Source organism: Dinoponera quadriceps, unplaced genomic scaffold, assembly GCF_001313825.1.
Source record: "Dinoponera quadriceps isolate SergipeBrazil2010 unplaced genomic scaffold, ASM131382v1 scaffold3676, whole genome shotgun sequence".
NCBI lineage: Eukaryota > Metazoa > Arthropoda > Insecta > Hymenoptera > Formicidae > Dinoponera > Dinoponera quadriceps.
In genome coordinates, this window is record NW_014559267.1 from 311,249 (window position 1) to 326,092 (window position 14,844).

The 14,844-nt window shown below is 51.1% G+C and overlaps 2 protein-coding genes across 2 annotated transcripts in view; one reads left to right on the forward strand and one right to left on the reverse strand.

Moving 5' to 3' along the window:
• Positions 1–8,916, forward strand: part of LOC106750270 — a 74,023-nt gene extending 65,107 nt beyond the window's left edge. Inside the window, exons 2-3 of the mRNA XM_014630476.1 lie at positions 1,857–1,894; positions 7,990–8,916. Of these exons, the coding sequence (XP_014485962.1) occupies positions 1,857–1,894; positions 7,990–8,916 (965 nt within the window). The remainder of the gene's footprint in view (positions 1–1,856; positions 1,895–7,989) is intronic.
• Positions 8,917–12,395: 3,479 nt separating this feature from the next.
• LOC106750259 (ES1 protein homolog, mitochondrial-like) lies at positions 12,396–14,604 on the reverse strand. The gene is made up of 4 exons (XM_014630463.1): positions 14,542–14,604; positions 13,454–13,743; positions 12,698–12,861; positions 12,396–12,613 (listed from the first exon to the last, which is right to left on the reverse strand). The coding sequence occupies exons 1-4, from the start codon at positions 14,602–14,604 to the stop codon at positions 12,396–12,398; spliced, it is 735 nt and encodes a 244-aa protein (XP_014485949.1).
• Between the last annotated feature and the right edge of the window lie 240 nt (positions 14,605–14,844).

Genomic DNA, 14,844 nt, shown 5'->3' on the forward strand with positions numbered 1-14,844 from the left:
TTACTTTCCAACGTGTTCACCTTCCGTTAGATCAACACGAAAACTTGCACGGACCGTTTCGGAAGTTCGTGAAGCGCGTTAAATCTCACACAAATTTCACATTGCGTATTATACGGACGGCTAGTTTTCAGCTCGGGGAGCTCATTCTTTTTCCCGTCACGACACATGTCCGGACTCTAACGTGACGGGCTCTTTACGAAAGTCGAGTCGCTCGAGTCGCCGGCCGATAAATCACGCTCGCGGGCGCGTTGGAAAGGAGGGAAAGAGGGAAAAAAATCGAAGGGAGGAGGGAAAAGCATCGCGCTCACGGCGGTCTACGAGCGGTCGTTGCGCGGCTAATCAGGGATACATGACGAGCGATTTTCTTGTCGCGACTGCCCGCTCTTTCCAACTCGGGCATTACGTAAATATCACATACATATATCCCATTAAAAACGATTACATCGATATAATTCCGCTTTGTAACGCTGACTGTCCCCGTGCCGCTCGAGATTCGTGGTGGGACGATAAAAAGAGAGAGAGAGAGAGAGAAAACAGAACGGAAAAAAAGAGATGGGAATGCTGTCGGAAGCGTTGTCAGAAAGCGGGTGCGCCTATGTGCGCGTGTCTCAGACACGAGGTTGACAAGCGGAGTCGAGGGAGCTCGCCAGAGTCTTAACTTTACACACCCGGTGCAAGGATCTCTGGAGACGCACTAAGTCCTCCGCGCGCCAAGCAAGCGTCCGCGACTTGTCATCGACGTAATTGACTTTCTCTCTCTCTTCGCCGAGGATGAAAGAAACCCGGCAGGATCGCCGGCCGTCGGCCGAGCTTCGGACTAATTAAGGAAGTCCGATGTCCGCGGGCTAATTGATAACCGGCCTCGGAACAACGCGCAATTATCTCTCACCTTCTCCCCCCCCCCCTCCTCCTCCCTGCCGNCGTAACGTGTTTTCGAACGGGTCTCCGACGATTTGCGAACGACACGTGGGTGTAATTCAGCCCGTTTAAAACGAGCGCCCGTAAAAAAGCGGATACGATCGCATTTATCTCGAGGATAACAAGGGAGCCTCGCGGAGATAGCCGTTAATCCCCACTCGTGCCGTAAAAGTGTCTTCGTTTACACACGGCAACATTAATCCGGTTTAATAACAACAAGCAGTTACCGAGATACTGCGTTTAATTGGAGTGTATTTTCAGATCTGAAAGAATATATCTCGAGGAGCAACGTTGAGGGGGGAAAAATATCCAAAGGCAAACGAGTATTTCTCCGATGGGTCCTCGCGTGATGTTTAACCAAATTTAAATGATCTCAATTTAAACCGAGTTTGCTCGGTTCAAGTAAACAATACTTGCAAGTAACAATAATCGACTTTCCATCGCTCGAGTTGCGTTGCATTACGGGTAATGGGAGGATCGTAACCTCGCGTGTAACTTCACTGCGTCAGCTTGTGCCCCCCGCGCTTATCCGAGAAGAGAAGGAAGAGCGATCGCGCGAGCTCGCTTCTCCCGATTCGGCGACGAGCGGAGGGCATAAGTCGCGGATTCGCTCGGATTATCGCGTCACATCGTCGCGCTCAAGGTGTTCTACGGAGGTACCTTGAAATCCGGGACTCGGCAGCGCGCATTCGCGAATGATGCATGCGACCGGTGCGCGGCGATCCAACGATCGAGGATGTTCACGAGCGCATCGGCCGACATCGGCGCTATCTCGAAGTCTCCCGCCTTCCCGGATGCGTGTCGATGGGCGAAAAATATCTTTGCCCACGTGTGTGCCGTAACTCGCTCGTAAATATCGGTGCTCGCGATTTAAGCGCGTCGTTTGCACGCCCACCCGTGTGCGACCTTTCTCACGAGCGACCCGTTCTTTGTTTCAGATGAGACGCCGGTTCCCGAGGACGCGGCCGAACACGAGGTAAGAAAAGTCTCGGTGGAATAACAAGTCGGAGGGGGAAGAAGCACGGTCGCCTCGCCGGTGACACAGCCCGAATATGCCTGAGGCCTGAATCAGAATTGGAGATCGCGACGCGCGTCTGAGGTCGGCCCTGAGTCGGGATTTAACAGCCGTATTAGCGGTCGTTACAATTGAAACTATCACGGATCATAGATGCGAATGCAGAAGCGCAATGGAGAAAGCCAATTCCGCACGGCTGTCCGAATCGCATGACTGCTATTTTCTTCGCCCGCTCTCGCGTGCAGGCCGACTGAAACAGATCGGAACCAGATTTCGCGTTAGATCGCGAGCGGAAAGATTTCTCAGTGTAACTGGACCGGACTGGAAAAACTTGGATTCGATTTTATTCGCTCCTCCGCAACTTCCGTGGGAGGGAAAAACCAGAGCACTTTGCGCGATCAAGTTGTGAGAATGTTACGGGAACGTTCGCGAAGTTTCGCTCTTTAATCATGTGTCGATAGCAAGCTGGAAAATTACAGACGCCCGAAGGGCGCAAATGTATCTTCGCATCCCCCGCGGCTCCGTTCTTGCGACCGTCGGGCACGCACAACTTGTAATTCCATCCATCCGATAGGCCGTAACCGCACTTATTGTCATAATAAATGCAAATAGAGTTTCCTGCTCCCCAATGTCCCTCCGGCTAACGCGCGCCGCGTTCTGCCCGCTCGCGGATGACGCGTAATAAATCAGGCGTACGATTATTCTAACTGCAAGATCGTATTGATCGTATTGACAGCGCGTTGTAAATCAATGCCCGGGACAGCGCAAACGAGCAATCGTCAATAATAAACGACAATATCATAATGACGTGCTAATCGACATTGACGTGGCGTGGCGGAAAAAAATCGGCGTGGGCGGACCTCCGCGCGGAGAGAGAGAGAGAGGGAGAGAGGGAGAAGGAGATCGTAAATACACCTGAAACATATTTGCGAAAGAATAGAATAGAAAATTAATGACGCGATTCCGCTGCGCTCGTCAACCGCTCGTGCAACTTTCTAGCTTATTAATTCCCCCCGTTTCCTGGCATTATTTCAGCTCGCCCGTTTTAACGGGAAGGAAAAATCTGACGGAGCGTAACAGATGATCGGGACGGGAATTATAGAATTACAAGCTTGTATCTCTCTCACGATCTCGGTCGCCGAGCTGCCTGTCCGCCGGCGAGCAACTGCTCGCGATTTCGCCGCGGGACCTCCGTGTGTACTTTCGCGTGTCACAACACGCCTCGCACATACTTACGTACGCGTGCGTATTCCGTGCTTCGGCAATAAAGCACTCGCACAGTTAGCTCAGCCGATTCCGCGCGATCTCGAGAGTCACGGATTCGAGCTCCGATTCGCGAATCCGAAACGCGAACGACCGGATGATCCATCGCGAGGCCGCCCCGTCTGATTGCACCTAATTCACGGTATAATTCACGCCGATCGACGGGCCAGATGAGGCGATGGGGCTAATTGGCCGACGCATGCACATACCCCCCTCCTCCCCCGCCGCGCTTTGCATTCGCGCGTCCTCGTAACCGCGGAATAATAGCGTGTCCTTCTTTCTCTCTTTCTCCTCCCCCCCCTCTATCCTCAACCGCTCTTTGTCAATCCCGATCGTAGCGGAGGATATCGAGCGAGGAGGGAGGGAGGGGATAAGTGCGATGCCGGGGGAGGTAATACGTTTCGCGAGATCGAGCGGCCTCTTTTTACGTTGAAAAGTACGCGCTGTTCGATGGCGGCGCGAGGCGGTGGTCGATTCCGGAATTTCAAAGCACACACCTGCCGGTGGTATCCATCAGGTGCGCGTGCCCGCGGAACTAATTACGTCCCGTGATCCGTGTGTAACGATTATAATATACATCTCCCTCCTCCCTCTCTTCCCCCCCTGCTTTCTTGTTATCGCCGGATCGCCGGTGAATTACGCGGCGAACACTTGTCTCGAGAGCGCGCGCGCGCGCGCGGCACTTGTCCACTTCTTCAACGTTACCTAACTTGAAGTAACGCGATATAATCGTGATTGATATTATATATAGCCGTCTGATCGCGCCTCGAGATACATGGACGCGCTATTATTTTCACGGCGGTGGAGAAACGAAAATCGAGAGATCGCCGGTGAGGCGCTACCGTTTAGCCCGGCGGAACGCGAGCGCGTCGTTCGATCGCGCCTCGCAATCGCGCGATCCCGGCCTGTCCTTCCCCCCTTCACCCTCCCCCGGCGTGTCCCGCTCATTTCTGATCGTTCGTTAATCGAGGAATAGTATCGATCTTGCGACCTAGCCGTTGCCCGGCCGTTGCGTGGAAAACGCAACGGAACGGGTGGCGGCGTTTGTTCTAAAATATGTAATCCAACCGCCGTGTACGCGCCGCTGGTATTTAAAACGAGGCGGCGAATCGAAGTCGAGGATATCCCATTAATATCTGCGGAAAATAGAGGAGCGAGCGTTATATCACCGGCTGAGCAGCTGACCCCCTCGATTTTTCATCTCGTAACGGTAATTTGTTTTGTTTAACCGTCGGCTGACTAATTTGCTTAGATACTATCCGGCCACCGGGGAGAAGTGAGCGTTACATTACTGGTAGCGACGTTAGACGCGAAATTTACTACCACCTCGCGGCTGGACACAGCCGCGTAATTTCTACCGAGGAATGCGCCCGCCACTTCCCGTTATCGATGACCAAGCCAAGTGGTCTCTTCGTGTTCATATATTTCGCGAATACTAGTAACTATCCCCCCCCCCCCANCTTCGCACCGTTATCGCCGTTATTACGCGCGCGTTGCAATTAATGCGTTGCGCATTGCGCACGCAGCGAGCAATTTGTTTCCACTAATAGCCGCGCCACTGCTGTCCGTTTATTACCGGCATGCGCGGATGTGCGATTATTATTGCGTTACGTGCCAATAAAGATTAATGAACATTCGAATTCGAGCTTGAAATTTAATCCCGCTCGACTCTCGTGATATCGCAAAGGTAGCGTTTCAATTTGTCCCGCTCGGTAAGGACGATAGCGGGCCGTTTAATTAACATTAGCCCGGGACGGCTGGATAATTAGGCGGCGTGATTAACGGCGACGCATTATTTCGTTTGCCGATACGCATCGAAACGAGAGCCCGTGTTGACTGGCGCACGTGCGCGCTCTCGAGCAAAGTCTATCGCTCATTTCTCATTCGCGGGCCGATGAGGCATCCATCATGCTCATTCGCCGGTGCGTGTTGAATTTATTGTCTACACGTTCGCGTAACATTCGGTACGGCCCACCTCTGATCACCGTCGTTTGTCGGCGGATTTTTCGCGCGTCGCTGATTTATAATGCCGCCTTGTTGCAAAATCTCGACGAGAGCGTTCGCTCCTTCTGACCGAGTAGTGCAAACCGTCGCCATAACGCAACGCGAACAATGCGACCATTGTTATCGCGAGCACCCGAGAACGATCGTTCGTCGCCATTGAATTAACATTTTTGCCGACGCGTTTCATTTCTTTCTCCCACCGCGCACATCGCGGAATCCGTGCATGCGCGAAAGTGAACACCGCCGTTCGCGCGCCGTCTCGCGGCCCACGAAGTTTGCCCAAGTTGATTTCCGACACCCCGTATGTCACCATAATTCAGTCTTCGATAGTTTAACACTGATATTTTCATATCATCGAATTTAAAAATGACTAAAATTATCAGAAATTATCGGAAATATTCAATGTTAATGAACGTATAGTGAATAGAAAATAAGCACTATTGTTAACATTACTATTAAAACGATTCAGAATTTAACATTGTTATTTTATCGTAGATCAGAATAGAGATGCAAGTAGTTCAACCTGCATTTATTTCAACGTGGGTCATAAATCTGTCACAACCGGCGTCGTAGTTTCAACGAAGATTCTCCAGAGGCAATCCGCTTTATTCGGAATTTATCGATCGACATGCTTTACAGAGAGATTATGATTCCCGTGTAATTACGCATGCATTAAGATCTCCATCGAGATTCGTGGGTTGATCGGAATTTCACGTTAAGTACAGGCTAAGTTCAGGGCCGGTGCTTAAAGCTGTATGGGCTTTTCCGCGCTCTTCAACTCGGCCGGCGTCAAATCTGTGACAGCCGCCGGCGCGACACGGCAGCGCGATACGTCGCGCTGACGTCGTAAAGGCGAATACTACTGGTTACGCCGGGCTCACCGTGGCCTGACATATTCGTAACAATGCTAGGCGTGTCGCCGGCGTGTTGCAACCGATTTCAACGGCTGTCTATGCACCTCGTTCGTACGTATTGCCGACGCGCGAGTGTGCGACGTCACAATCGAGCCGCGCGCGCGTGTGCCCGCTACACTAACGCACAGCTCGTGTATGACATACCGATAATAACTAGTCTTGCAGGCGGTCGCCGGCACGAAGATGCCTTAAATGTCAAGGCGAGGACACGGTGGGGTTGCCCGAGCGAGCGAGTGCACGGTTGATGCACTCCGCGAAAGGAGCTGCTGCACCGCGCGCCCATCGAACCCTCGCCCCTCCTCACCCCTCTCTCACTTAATATAAAATATAAAATGAATAGTAAATGATAAAGTGAATAATTAAAATAAAATTAATGGTAAACATATATAATGGATTATGCGCGATTTATGCGTTCTCCGAGAAGGAAACGAAAACATTTTGCGCTCCATTCGTTAGGGCAGAAATTAAGATTTCTAGCGGGGAAACAGGGGGGGGGGCGGGGGGCGGGGTTAGGCAAATTTCTTTAAGATGAGAAAGAGATGGCTGAAACTATTACGTACGGTGAATCCTACGATTCATGCGCTCTTTTATGCTAGGTACTTTCGATTTTTGCGATGCGACCCTTTAGAGACTCTCTCCCGGCGCAAAAGCCAAGAATTGCCGCACCATTTCTTTCACGTGGAAGAGATCGTTCGGCCAATTATGTACGATGAGTCTACGATTCATATTCTCTTACATCCAAGTAATTTCGACTTTTGTTTCAACGTATACCTTCCAACTTTGGCGATGTGTGGTTAACGGTGTAATGACTCTACGCGAGAAACTTCGAGATATTAAAGCACCTTACCGAAAAGGCGAATGATACTTTCATTTCCTTAGAATCGTCAGATGGACTTATCTAGGCGATTTGCCGATTCCGACGGTTCTTTTCAGCAAAGGACATATGAAATTTTCAATAATCCGTCATTGATCAGCATGCAACTGATTACTATACGCGAAGAGCCGAAAATGCGCGAGGTTCTCGGGTTTCATTTTCAAAGAGCGCGTAATTATATATCTCTGCCACTCATTTTGCACCGAGCATGGGAAGATGGGAGTTAATTGGACAAACGTTAGAATAATCGCCGTTGATTAGTGCGGCCGCTGCATTGTGATTACCTCGAAGTGATTCCGCGAAGAAGGTTGTAGAAAGTGTTCCGGTGGCGCGACGCGGTCTGTATTCTCCTTTAGGAATAATTTCCCGCGGACGCGAGATCGGGAGAAAAGAAAGAGAGAGAGAGAGAGAGAGAGAGAGAGAAGGGGGGGGGGGGGGGGNTAAGTAGCTGGCTGATTTTCCAAGATCCTTGTTTAAGTTCCGCTAACGCGTAATCGACAATTATCACGTAACGTATTGAATCGGCGCCGAACGAAAGTATCATTCGTAGAAACGGCGCTCTGAAACAATACAGAGAGACCATGAAGCGTTACGTAACGCGCGATCGTGCAGACGAGGGGAGGGGGAGGTTAATTCCCCGTGATATTCATATTACGAGCGATCATTGATAGTCATTTCGGCGGTCCGGAATCGATTTCCTAGCGTTAAAGCCGGAGCGACCGGTCGTTACGCTCGTTGCACGGCTCGATCCTCCGGTTACGCGCCGTCTGGAAGCGCGATGAAAGTCCGCGTGCATCCCGCGGGCCTGCGGCGAAGTAAGTGCGTTTCTCGCTGCGACTCTCGTAAAACATTCTTTTCTGCCCGCGCTCCGAGCGCTCCGACCGTAAAGAGAAAGAGAGAGAGAGAGACTTTCTCCGGCTCGTATCGGCGTTTATTGTTCGAGAGCGGACGTCAGCTTCCCCCAGTATAATTGCGGAGAAACTTTTCCCCCCCTGTTGCAGGACTCCGTGGCGTCGGCGTCGGAGGTGAGCGAGGAGTACGACGACTCCGACATGTACATGGAGCCGGACGAGACGACGAGCCTACGGCCGGGACTCGAAGCGGGGACGACGAGGAAGAGCGACGAGGAAGAGACGTCCACCGAAACTGCCGGCGAGAAGCGGTCCGAGGCGAAGCCGGCGGCCGACCAAGAGGCGAGGAACAGCGAGGAAGCCGCGAGGTTCGCGGCGGACGGCGCGAGCCTGGAGACCGAGAGCCAGAACTTCTTCCCGTCGTTCGCGGAGCTGTTCGCGAACCACCGGCTACCGTTCGCCGAGCAGCAACGGTACCGGCCGAACAGGTTCCTCGGTTACTTCCAGCGCGAGCGGAACTACCAGGCGGCCGCGAGCGCCACGAAGGACCAGCACTCGCTGCTGGGCTCCGGTAACTTCGGGGTGATCCGCGGCGGCACTTATTACCCGGAGGACAAGGAGAACGACGAGTACTCGGTGGACGAGAGCCTGTACAATCCGTACTACCACGGGCGCGGCCGCGCCCAGTACCACAGGAACCCGAAGCCGCAGCCGGTGCGCGGCGGCGACTTCTTCGCGAACTTCCGCGACTTCGCCGACATCACGGCGCCGCCCAAGTCGAGTTTCTCGCATCTGTCGGTGGTGTACGCGAACAGGAACGGCAGCGACACCGTCGTCGGCCGCGTCACCGAGCCACGGAACATCATCGAGACACTGAGGATGCTGGAGGAGGAGGAGGAGGAGGAGCGAGGGAACGCAGGGGAGGAGGAGGAGAAGGAGGAGACGCTCACCACGGAGGAAACGCCGAGGAAGAAGCAGAGCAAGGGCAAGCGGAAGCTGATGAAGATGAAGCAGTACGAGGAGGACAAGGCCAGGCGGTCGCGCATGTCCGTCGAGCCGCTGCTCGCCCTCAGCTGAGCCCCGACGAAGGTCGGAAAGTGAAGTGCACAAGTCGACGCGGACGCGAACCTCGGGATTTCCTTCCGAAACGCGGGATTTGGCCTCGAGAGATCGGAGCCAAAGTCTGATAGGTCGTCGTCGCTCGCGTATCGTATCTCGCTCGACGAGGGTGCGCGGAAAATCGCGGCAGCAGGAGAAAGGGAGAAGGAGGCGCATCCCCGCGTGAACTCGAGGACGACGCAAGTAGCGCTCTCTTCTTCTCAGCGGGCGACTCGGAAACCGTACAACGGTGGGAATTCACTTTAACGGCGCACCTGCAAGTTCGAGCGTGTGATTTTTGCACGGCGCGAACGTCGAAAAATGACGTGCGTTTGAAGCTCCTTTCACACGTTTCCCGCCGTTTTCAGGTCACGTCGTTCAAAACGCTCGGGCGTGTTAAATGATATCAGTTGGCGCGGTCCAATCGCGCGAAAGGACGTGATTCGAAACGTGTAAGAACAGCCTCGGCTGAAATAACGCACGTGAACTTGCAGCACGATCGCCGGCCTGGGCGGTGGTCGATTCCTAATGTCGGTGAATTTCGACGTCGGTGGTCCGTGAGCACGCGAAGGGGGACGAGACAGCTCGAGGAAGTGCGTTTGTCAGCTGGTGGTCTGGCAATTACACGCGCTAAGTTTCCACATCGCTTCTCGCGCGGGAATCGAATGCATTCGGCCGATACCGAAAACCGGCGAGGTACCGATTTGGTACTGAAGTACCGATTTCACGTTTACGATACCGATGTCTCGAACAGGAGGTGCTCCACTAACGCGGAGCGTAAATAGCTCAGTGGTGAAAACCGCTACCTGGCGAGGGAAGACCCGAATTAATATCCATGATACGTTACTCGACACCGAGGTATAATTTATACTTCAGCACGGAGAAAGCAAGTTTTGCTAGAACAGCAAATATTTGTCAACGGAATGACAGCGAAAAAGAAATATGTGTTCAGACATCAAAGAATTTGTTCGAACAGCAGAGAAATCGGTTTGAGAGTATTAATTATCCAGCTAATAAATATTTTTTCATCGCGCAGATACTCTTCCTCTCGGTACGGAAAAAGTCGCTGAACCGGTACTTCGTCGGCTAATTATTTCCTGCTTGCGAAATTGGAAATGATCGATTAGCTCTCTATTATTGAGATTACACGCGGAAGTCCGAGCATGGGAGACGCAGAGCACTGGCGTTCCTATTTATCGGCCGGTCGTCGTCCTCATTAAATCCGAGATTCGCGTGGTCTCTCGGACGTTTCACGACGATTCTCCACGTTAGCCGGTAATCCCCGCGCGGCTTTGGCAGATATCCTGCGGCAGATTTCGCTTCTTACTTTTCTCTCATTCTCTCGAGCGTACAAAGCGTCGACCAGGACACGTCTTCTGCACGGCCACCGCGCGCTGCGCCTACCTGTCGATCGTGCGCGACACCTTCCGGGGAACCCGGATTTTCGGCGAGGCGTTCGCGGAGCCAACGATTACTCACGGAGACCTTTTACGTTGATTGAATTCGCGGCCGCTCGCTCTCGTACGCGAACGTCACGCTCGAGTAAGCCGCGATAAACGGCTCAAACGGCTAAATCCCATGACAGAGCGCGCGGCTCGTGCGCCTCGTTATCCCGTAATTACGCGAAGCGCGGTAAGCACGATCCGACGTTTCGAATAGGCGAGCTCCGTTCCTCTCGGCTACGATTTTTTGCGCTCCTTCACTCTCACCCGCGCGCTCTCCGGAGGTGGTTCCTCTCCTTTCGTTCCGGACTCGTTCCGCGGAATTGTCGCCGAGCCGAGCGGGCTGGGAGGAACAGAAACGGCGGGACTTGCGAGAGAGACACTTACGGTACGCTACGTTGTAAATAAATTATATTCGATTCGCTTCTTACGCGTTACTTTTAGTGTTTTAGTCGAAGTTAGGGAAATCGGACGAGCGGTTCGTTCGCGGTATATATTACGTTGCCACGTTGACACGTGTAACTCGCCCGAGCCGAAATTTCAGTCTTACATTGGGTCTGTTTATATTGAAGAAAAGGAAAATGAAAGCCACTCAACTGGCTCAAACGGAATTCTTATTTCGGTTTGGGCAAACGAATGTTTCGCTTGTGAGAACCGAAGTTTGGTTCTTTCAACCAAAGTTTCGGTTCTCACAAAACCGTAACATTCGTTTGCCCGCATCCAAAGCAAGAATTTTGTACGAATGTACCAAATGGTTTCTCAATATAGTTCTACTTGAGTCTTCAGGGTGGAGGAGACGGAAATGACTTTCCACTTGCAGCATCAAAGGAGCGTAATAAAAGACTCGATGTGGAAGTAAAATTTCGACACGGAGCCTGCCGCGCGTCGTCAACGTGGAATTCGTCTCGCGCGATCGGATCGGAACAGTTTGAGCGGAGATCCGCGCATGTTATCGAGAGCTATACTAAATAAAGACTGTCCGTTTGATTCTTTCCTTTTCCCTCGTATTCGCTATTAATTTCACGACGATTACGCACCGATTGCTTCTGTCCGTGTTTGCAGTTTCAACGAGGCCGCCGGGAGGCCGGTCTCGGAATTTACATGTAAGTGCTGCTTAGGGTAATAAGGGGGTATCTCCTTATCCATCTCTCGACACTCGCGATCACTGTAGAATAAAGAGAACACTCGAGGAGATCAGTGTTCTCGCGCGGAATCCCGTGCGAGAGGCCTCTTTCGCCCCGGACAAAATTCGCGGCGACGATCGCGCGCGCCGCGTTACCTAGCGAATAAGAAACGACGGTGAATCGAACGGGAGGAGCCGCTCCTCCGGCGCGGACCTCGATTCGTTGTTGTTTCGCTTGTTGTTGATTATTTCCCCACAGAACTGTATCATTAGGCTATACACCGTCGAACCGTCCGAAAAATGTACGTACATCCCGCGCCCCGTTCGCCACACACTGCGCTCCGAAGGGGCGCGATGGACCAAAAAAATCAAATAAAATATATTTTTCGAAATAAACACTACCCGGATCAACCCTCCCTGTGTGCGTGTGTGTGTGTGTGATCCTACGTTAAGAAAAGTTGTTCGATTAGAATACGCTGGTTAATCAAATACGGTGGCCACATGACACCACAATATTATGTGGTGTAACATGAAAATCTGAGTGCAACAAGTTTATCCCCGCGTCACAACATAACAAACAATTTCACGTAGGATTCAAATTCAACGGTTAATTCAATTCGGTACGTATATATTCTCTCATAAATGTAATGAAAAAATTGCGAAGCTTCCATCGGCGATTGTCTCACATCATGACAATTCTGTAAAAGCTCATGATAAATGACTTCGATACTTTGAAGAACGAGACTCGCTTGGCGATTACGATGAGAATCTCTTCGTCCGTCGAAGATACAAGGCGACAAAAAGTATGAACGTAATAAATGATGATACAAAGCGGCACGTCACATTGAGGTGAGAGAAAATCGTGAGAAGCAGCTTTCCACAGGGAGCGCCGTTCACAGCTTCTTCACGCATTTCTTCAGCATCCCGATCATCTTGCCGATACCTTCATGGATCTCGAAATAAGTGGCGCACGTGTACAACCAAGCCGGCGTGCTAAACACATTGTACTTCTTGCAGCGCGTTACGCCTTTCACGTCTTTCATCTCCAGCTTGGCGCCCATATCTCGGACCTTCTTGATAACTTCGCCGTGCGGCCATTTCTCTTTGGGTGCTGCGGAATGATTTTTAAATGTCACGAGAGAGAATAAGAGAAGGATCATCACGCATGATCGTCGAATGATCGTCATCGACTCACATTCCTTGCCGAGAGTGACTTTCACACCCTTCAGCACTTTAGCGACAATCGCGCTGGCTATGCACATGCTGCCGATCGGTTTCTTCTCGCAATAGAAGTCCTCGATGAGCTTCGCCAGGTCGGGCAGCACCGTGCAATTCGCGCCCTTCGAGGCGAAATCGCTCCTTCGGGAAACAGAAGCGACAGCTGGATATTTGTTTGTTATTTTTTTCCTCGGACTGATTAGCCGTCTTTGCTACCTCGTTCGAACGGAGAGATATCGCCTCAAGAAAACTCCGGATAATTTAGATATCAAAGGAAAAACGATATCGAGGACTCGGTGATTAACCAGTAAGAGTGAGTAGATTAATAAGACCCGTCGTTGGACGTCGGGCGTGAGAATTGAAATCTTAAGATAAAACTGCTCAAATTGTTTCAATATAAAAGATATCAAAATTGATTAGCTATTAATTTTATCACTCAGAGTATACGCCAAGTATCAAAGAGCCGTGTGATACTACGTACACACAGAAAAATGCGACACACGGTCGTTTATTAGAAGAATAACCGATTGCGGTTGGTCAATTTGCTTACAGCAAAATTCCAGACGAAGGATAAGCAATCGCCTATTATTTTTTTTTCTTTCTTAACGGTAGAACGATATTTTTTTCTGTGTGTATCTATCACAAGAGCGGCATTGTGAAAGTGATTTTTATCGCGCTGTTCCGTCCCTTCATTCCCGTCATTCAATTACTCCGTTATCATCCGCGCACGTACATGGTGCGCGCGGCGCCGAATCCGCCGGGCAAGATAAGCGCGCCGTGTGTGCAGGCTTCGCATTCGCACAGAGGTTTTATGCACGACCTCGCCAGTCTGGCAGCCTCGACGAGAGCATTCCTGGAGGAGTCGTTATCGTCGATTTCTTTGGTGAGATGATTGACCGGCCCGCAGATCGGGACGTCCGGTGCGTAGAACAGCGGCTTCATGCCTTTCTGACGCAAATGGATGGCCGTCGAGATGGCCTCCGAAATTTCCGTGCCATCGAGCGCGCCGCATCCGCACAGAATCTGGAGTAGTACGCGGCAGAAAAAGGGGGGTACGTTACGCAGGACCGTTTCGTCATCGGTCGGACTGTCTCCAGGGACGAAGTCCTGCTACTACTCACTGATATAACGGCAGATATTACGGCATTAGCGCACAACGCTAATTGGAAAATAAAAGAGAAATAGCTAATTGGTATACAAGAACTCTTTGCGATTACGAATCAGCGTGTGTACTGACGTACGTTCGTTAGAATACAAATACATATAGACATGCGAATATATACGTAAGTATGTACGCATACATATACGGGTATACACGGAACTCGGAAAGCATAAATCGGCGGGAGTACGCGGAATCTCTCTCCGGGAACGACGCTGGTTTATTTAGAGCGATCCCGAAGCGGACGCATTTCGCGAATCCGACAGTGTAAAAATATATTATTAGCGTAAAAATTTAATAGCCCGGGCAGTAACGACTACCGCCGTCTTTTCTTGAGATGGTTCTTTTACATAGAAAAACCCCGGCCGCTTTCCGCCGCGGGCGGCGAAGAAACGCCGTACGGGCCGTTACGTCACCGCGGCGCGAAAGTATAGTATATCGACGTCGCTTTTAAACCGTATGCAAAACCAAGCGAGGGAAAAGTTTTTAATGAGCGATGTGGTATCACGAATCCCGAAGCGGGTATAACCGTATCTTAAAATCGTTTCTTACTCGGGAGAGAATCGAGCGGACGATTATCTAATAAACGTTTCCCTCGTCGGCTGTGTTACGTTACTTTTTACGAGACGAGACGACGCGGCGCACGCTCGAGATTGATTTACTTTGAGAGCACAGTCTTCGTCCTCCCCGTTTCCGTCACGCATAAGTGCCAGTTGCACTTTCATCAAAACTGACGATACACATTTGAGCAAAAATATTGGGTACTTGTAACGATCGTACTGAAGGAATTGTAATTAGGTGAACCGTTTTTTCTAGCAAGAGCTATTATAGCGCCGGTGATAACAACTTTGCATATCGCTAATACCATTTGTGCGGTTAAAGTACACAAAGGGTAATAGTCGAGACAGAAAATGACTATAATTTCTCTCAGCGTGGAAACAACAAAAAATACTAATCTCAGCTGC

Coding starts and splice junctions, on each gene's coding strand:
- LOC106750259 (XM_014630463.1), bottom strand. CDS start 14,604: ATGAAAGTGCAACTGGCACTTATGCGTGACGGAAACGGGGAGGACGAA. Junction 12,862..13,453: donor TTCGGCGCCGCGCGCACCAT/GTACGTGCGCGG, acceptor TGTTTCCCGAAG/GAGCGATTTCGCCTCGAAGG. Junction 12,614..12,697: donor AGTCACTCTCGGCAAGGAAT/GTGAGTCGATGA, acceptor ATCATTCCGCAG/CACCCAAAGAGAAATGGCCG.